Here is a 6,534-nt window from a genome sequence, read left to right on the forward strand (position 1 = left end):
TGAGGAGATGGAACATGGCAGCTCCCACAGAGCACCCATGGCCCTGCTGGATGGACTTTGTCACTGGGCTGGCAGCAAAACACTTCCTTGGAGGCTTAAAGCTCCAGCTGTGATGTCACCTTGCCAGAAGAAGCCCCCAGTAGTGGTTTCATTAATCATGAGTACACAACAGGGGTGAAGCTGTCACTGAACCTCCAAGGAATGACCAGCTGAGGCACTGGGTATTAACAGGTTTTATTTCCCCCTGGCCACCCTTCTCAGCACTCAGTCTTCATGCCAGTAGCCAGGGGACTTTGTCAAGGAGATGAGATGCAGAGCTGGAGGGTTTAGGAGATTCAAGCTGTCCATCTGGCCTCAGATTTATTCAACCCCCTTCATAAACTCCAGGAACTCTGCCAAGGGGAAGACATTGGATACAAGAGGTGTGAGGTGAGACTGAAGAACCCTCACAGCTGCCAAGTGTGCTCCTGGCAGCTTTTCCCAGCCCTGTCTCCTCTTCCACCCTCAGGATATGCAAGAGGCCAAGGGGGGGATGGCTACTCTTCCTCTGACTGTGGGGAGGACTCCTCGTGACTCCTGCTGGAAATGTCACTGGAGCCCAGCTTCACCCTCAGCTGCCACCAAAACACTGGAGGTGAGTGCCAGGGGGGGACATGATCTCTGACTCAGCTCAGAAATGGCCTGGGGATCATTTTGTCAGCATCACATTCAAAGGAACAGCCCCTTAGAGATGGTGTTTGTGTTAAGGGGCAGGAGGGGACTGGTGAAAAGTGGCAGTGCTTCAGTGCAGCAAGGCGACAGTTAAGGCAGCCCCAGGTCCTTGCTCCCATTTCACAAGCACAAGAACCTCCCATCCCTGTGCACACATCAGACATATTGCCCAGCACTGCGTGCATGAGCTCACACTCATCTGAGAAGGCAGCCAAGACCATGGGAGCTGCCCAGGGGGTGACCAAGGGCTTGTGACCAAACCACATGCAAGAAAGACTCCTACCGTCATAGTCAATCCTGCCATCGTTGTTTTTATCCCCGTCTTTCATCAGTTCTTCTATGTCATCCTCGGTGATGGTCTCCCCTGTGGCCTGCAGCATGATCTTCAGCTCCTCAAGGTCAATGTAGCCATCAGCGTTTCTGTGCCAGGACAGAAGAGCTCAGGGCCAGACAGAGCTGCTGGAGAGAGGAGCCAGGCTGGCTGCACCCCTCCCGCCACCCCACCACACTGTGCTCCTGGCTCTTACTTATCAAACATCCTGAAGAGGTCTGAGAGTTCCTCCTCGGTTTTTCCTTTGCTGTCATCTTTCATACACCGGACCATCATAACCAGGAACTCATCAAAGTCCACGGTGCCACTGCCTGCAGGAGGAATGGACTTTCTGGGCCAGCTGGTCAGCACCAGCACCCTGACTGAGCTCCACACTCCTCCAAGAGCAGCTCCACCAGACTGGCCCCACCAGCTTCCCTGCACAGCCACATGAATTCAGAACCCCTTAAGTGGTGGGGTTAAACACATTATTGTTAAAGTTAAAAACTAAGACTGCCATCAGACAGTGTCTATACAAGTGAAACTGGCAGAATATACAAGGTCTGATGCCTCAGCCTCTTCTCATACTGGGCTTGAGGAATGCAGGAAAGGGGAGCCCAGCTGGAGCTGTGGGGGGTGGATGGCAATGACAATGACAGATCACACTGCCCTTCAGCAACCAAGGGGCAAAGCTCAGGAGAGCAGCCCTGCACCAAAAGTCAGCTCTCAGGACGCTGGAATAAGTGACTGAGGCCCTTCTCCGACCTTTACTGAAAGGTAAAAAGTGAATTTTTACCTTTCACAGTCATTTTGCCTTGGCAAAAGTCCTTCTGGAAGCACCAAAGAATGGAAATTCTTTCCATGGAGATACCTATCCATCTCATTTAGGTATTAATACTGAAAGCTCCAGAAGGCAGGTATTCATGCAGTGTGGTTTTGTATCCGCAGTATTGTAGTGTCATTTTCAAAGACTCAGATGCTTTCCTTTTTTGCCTGATTTTTAACTGATTTTTTATTTTCCAGTTACTTAGTGTGGTATTTCTGCCCAAATGCCCACAGTGGATTTTGTTATATGTGATCATCAGTATTAAATCAGTACACTGATTTAACTGGTATTGACAGTTAGTTATGTGGGGGTGTGCACACTTGAGCAGTGAGAGACATTCCTGATGATAGAATGCTCTAAATGGCATTTCTGAAATGGAAGTTCCTCCATTCAGCCTACATTTTGTTCTTTAAAAGGATGTGTACAATTTCACAGTACCCCCCAAAATCAGTTCAAGCAGTCTGATCATTGTAGGAATAAAAATTTCTATAGTTTTCCTTTGCTTGGAAATTCCCTAAAGGAACCATGCTGAGGTTTGGTGGGTGTCTAGTGCCATTTGAATGTACAGCAGATTGCACCCCACAGCTTTGACCATCCCCAGCATGGATCCTGCCAGCACTGCACAGATGGCCCCCACACCCCCAGATGTGGGGATGGTGCTTGGGAGAGGGGAAGAACCCCAAATTTCTCACCATCTTCATCCACCTCATCTATCATCTCCTGCAGCTCCTCAGGGGTGGGGTTCTGCCCCAGCATCCTCATCACCTTCCCCAGCTCCTTGGTGCTGATGCATCCATCCTCTGCCCCCAGCACGAAGATGTCGAAGGCAGCCTTGAACTCTGGAGAGAGAGGGGAGAGGAGATGTGAGGGGGTCCTGCGCTGCACCTCGATCCTGCAGGCTGGGGGCTCATCCCAGGCACAGCCTCCCCTGACTGTGCATCCCAGGAGTGGCCAGGCATGGCGGTGTGGGACACCCAGGCACACCACAGGAACTACCTGGCTGGAAATGCTGGTGGATCAAAATCCCTGGGTCATGCCCTGCCTTGGCCAGTCTGGGCAAAGCATTTTCCAGAGTGTTATTGCTGAGGCAGGCAGGGCTGCTGGCTGGGGAGCTCGACTTTAGGCTGTGGTGTCAGGTTGAAGATGCACCTACCATTTTTTTGCTCTTCTGTCAGCTGCTCAACCTGTAAGGAAAACACAGACACCAAGTCATTTTTGTATTGTCAGCGTCACTACTTGCTAAATGGACGCATTATTCATTCAACAGCCTTTGCCAGGGTCAACCAAACCTCATAAGAGGCAAACTCATTGACCAAGGAATGTACAGCCAGGAGGGTTTTGACACCACAAGTTTTTGTAGTCTGATATTCTTCCCCTTAAAAAAATTATTCACATCTCCTTTGAAGTCAACATAACTTCTCTAGAGTAATAGATGCTAATACATGACAGAAATAACCTTTGTACAAGCAGGGAAAGCCCACTGGGAAAAGAATATGCCTCTGTCAAACATTTGGGGATAATTTCTTGTCACTGGCAGGTTTCATTGCAGGATGGCTATACTGCTGGGGGCTGGTTGTTTGTAGGCCAATGCCAGATCAGAGATGAGATGTGCTTGAAAGTTCCCTGGGGAGGGAGAGGTAGACCAGACTATCCCTGGTAGTTGTTTTTCAGCCCTGGATTCAGGAAACTCCTGCCCTATCCAGAGCTTAACTGCTCTGCTTCCATCTGAGACGGGGCTCTTACAAAGGTGTCTGGCACTGAAGGGAGCTGCTACTAGCTTTAGCCTGTGTTGGGAATCTCTCTGAAGAAATGGCCTGTGAAGGCAACAGGCATTAGCTGACATGGGCTGGCAGATTGTTCCCAAACTCTGCCCTTATTCAATCCCCACAGACCATCAGATAGCACCAATTAATGAAAATAATCAATAAGGAGAGCAAAGGGGAATCAGTCAGCTCTGTGCCATACCTGTATAAATGCATTTCTCTCTGCCTTCATTCCAGGTACTGCTTAGCTGAATTTGCTGCCCTCACCACCATCTCCAACTGCCCCTTTGGTAGCATCCATGAAAACATCAACTTTTCCTTCCTATGCTGCTCAACAGCCAGGTAGGCTGCTAGATCCAGCCAGGTAGGAGCCCATGCCTGCCCTGTCTGACCCCACTGAAGTCTCCTTGCTGCCACCCCCATGCAAGTGGCCCCCAACACCCATCCCTGCCCTGTTTCGTTGGGGGCAGAACCCCACAACCCAGGGTTGTGGTACTGTCTTTGAGCAAAAGCTGATTCTTTTGCCCCAAAGGGTAATGGTTTTGCAAAGTCCAGCTGGTTCTTTCTGCTTGCAGCAAGAAGCAGAGAAAGTACTTTTCCTTAGTGGGACAGAGCCTGTGGGAAGCAGGCAGAGCATTTTATCCCCCTGCCCTTGCTCCAGGAGGTGAGGACTTGTCTGAAAGCACTAAGGACAGCGGCAGAATTTTTCTCCACTACTGGAGGAAACCCAAGCCCAGTGTGTTTCTGGTGCTGCTGAGGGCAGGCAGCTGCTGGCCCTCTGCAGACATCGTCTGGGCAGAGCAAGGGCAGCCACCACCACGACGGCCACAGCCACGTCCTGCTCTGTAACACTCTTGTTGCAATCGCTATTTATAAGCCTGGGTGAGAGAGGTGCTGGAGATAAAGATGAGCTGCCTAATTGTTCCCAGGCTTTGGTATTTATCCTTGCAGCCCTTTATCTGGACACTTGTCTCTGGCACTGTTCTAGGCACCGCTTAACAGAGCCTAAAAATATTCCCAAAATAGCTTTGTGTTTGCACACCCTTATCTAGGCATGAGTGGGTAAGATGGAAATCCATTGGGTTCTCTGGCTGCACGTAGGGGATTTGGCATAAATGTCATATTAATATATGCTACCAGCACGTAGAAAATATACAACTAATCACTTTTGAAGCCTTCTTGAGTACCGACATGATAGATGTGGTGTATAAAAATTAAATGCATTGTTGGTAGAGAGCGACATTTTTGTGACAGAGATGCCTCTTGAGCTGTTCATAGTTCACTCTGGACATGGGTGCTGTTTGCTGCCTTATTCCTCTTTTCCCTCCACAACATTCCAGGAACAGGTTTTTCTGACTGCAGTGTAGGAAGGCAAGCTGTAAGCTCACAGCATTGCAGCAGCCGTGGTAATGCCAAATCTGCTGTATTTGCTTTTATCAGCTCTTCTCTCCATACCATGGTTCCCTCTGGAAGTCAGACAGGCGAAACTGAAATTCTTCAACTTTTTTCTTTCACAGGTAAATGTTTTCTTACAGTCTAAATTGTGGGAAATAGCTGGACAAAAGAGCTGTTTGTCTCAGCTGTGCCTGGCTTGGACTTGTTTTGCCTCTGTAAAGGTGTTGGGAATTTTAATGCCCAGGACTCAAACCCTACATTTACCAAACTAATGGGCGTGTGGTCCCTACACAATGAGAAAGAGCCTGTGCCTTGAGTCACAGAGAACATATTTAATTAAAAACCGTAATTATAAAGGCCTGGATTTTTCTTTGATATTACAGGTTCCATTTTTCTCCCTTTTGAAAGTGTTGGTTGAGGGACTCAGCCTTTCCTGAACCTTTTCACACTGTCAGGATCATTACAGGGGTTCCATTTCATAGGTTTCGAGGCTGACCAAGGGACAGGGGATGTGTGAACACTGGAGGTTTTTTTCTTCAATTACCTACCGAGGACTACATTTCTTCCCTCTAAAAACCTTGGAATAATGATAAATCTTGTATGATGCATTTTTTGTGCTCTTGCTTAAAATCAAACTTGATGACCTATATATTTAAGGGGGGAAAAAGCACCAAAAAGCTCTTACTGTAAATCCAGTTATGGATGCAATAGCAATCCACACAAGCCAGAATCTATTTTCATCCTTATTCCACTCACATATCTCTGTCTGTCTACATTACAGAATAATGCAGTGTTCTTATTACAGACCAAATACTTTGGGTTTACACAGTGAGCACAGCGTGCAGCTGTGGAAGTTAAAATAGCCTAAGGATGCTCCACGTTCCCCAGGGCATAGCTCACATTCTGTATTCTGCATAGCACAGAGCAGGAGCAACAAAGCGGAGGAGGACGTTTGGAAATAACTGAGAAAAAACAAGGGTTTTTTAAACCCCCCCTGAAAAATATTCAGCTAAAGAGCAGGGGAACATAGCAATGGCAGAGTTGTAAAGCACCAGAAAGGAGAGGGTGAGTTTTAACCCACACAAATAATGTTTATTTCCTGGGATATCCTCCTCTGCTTTGTCTGGGCTAAAACCAAGAGTCATCTCTGATGCCAGGCAGGTTTTATTGAGATTTATAACTTCATCTAGGAGCCATCTCCCTGCTTTTCAATGAGAAACCAGGGGGTCACTGTAAATAATTTAACAGCAAGTTGAGAGTTTCACACTTGTAAGAGGAGCGTGAAACTTCCAGAGCCGTGAGAGGGAAGGTTCTGTGTCCTGGATGAGGATGTTGCCTAAAAGTTGCTGCCCTATAATTATTTCTCATTTCCATTTACCCGCTGAATTACTGCTGTCACAGCTTTGGAGAACTTACAACAACAATCCCTGGAACTATTTCAGACCCCCTTTTCCCGCAGCCCACGGCCCCAAGGGGCGACACTCACCGCTGCCTTATAAATGTCATCCATGGCCGGAGCGGGCGGTCAG

General features: G+C 48.1%; 1 protein-coding gene across 1 annotated transcript; it reads right to left on the bottom strand.

Moving 5' to 3' along the window:
• Positions 1–215: 215 nt before the first annotated feature.
• On the bottom strand, positions 216–6,534 carry TNNC1 (troponin C1, slow skeletal and cardiac type). The gene is made up of 6 exons (XM_066326811.1): positions 6,492–6,534; positions 3,001–3,031; positions 2,540–2,686; positions 1,239–1,353; positions 995–1,131; positions 216–392 (listed from the first exon to the last, which is right to left on the bottom strand). Exons 1-6 carry the CDS (start codon positions 6,513–6,515, stop codon positions 361–363), a joined length of 486 nt encoding a protein of 161 aa, XP_066182908.1. The 5' UTR covers positions 6,516–6,534; the 3' UTR covers positions 216–360.

The sequence above is a fragment of the Sylvia atricapilla genome, chromosome 11 (assembly GCF_009819655.1).
Source record: "Sylvia atricapilla isolate bSylAtr1 chromosome 11, bSylAtr1.pri, whole genome shotgun sequence".
NCBI classification, from domain to species: domain Eukaryota; kingdom Metazoa; phylum Chordata; class Aves; order Passeriformes; family Sylviidae; genus Sylvia; species Sylvia atricapilla.

Excerpts from the sequence above, each read along its gene's own strand:
- TNNC1 (XM_066326811.1), bottom strand. The coding sequence starts at position 6,515 with ATGGATGACATTTATAAGGCAGCG. Across the intron at positions 1,132-1,238 it reads CTCTTCAGGATGTTTGATAA|AAACGCTGATGGCTACATTG; the intron begins GTAAGAGCCAGG and ends GTCCTGGCACAG. Across the intron at positions 393-994 it reads TGGCAGGATTGACTATGACG|AGTTCCTGGAGTTTATGAAG; the intron begins GTAGGAGTCTTT and ends TCCCCTTGGCAG.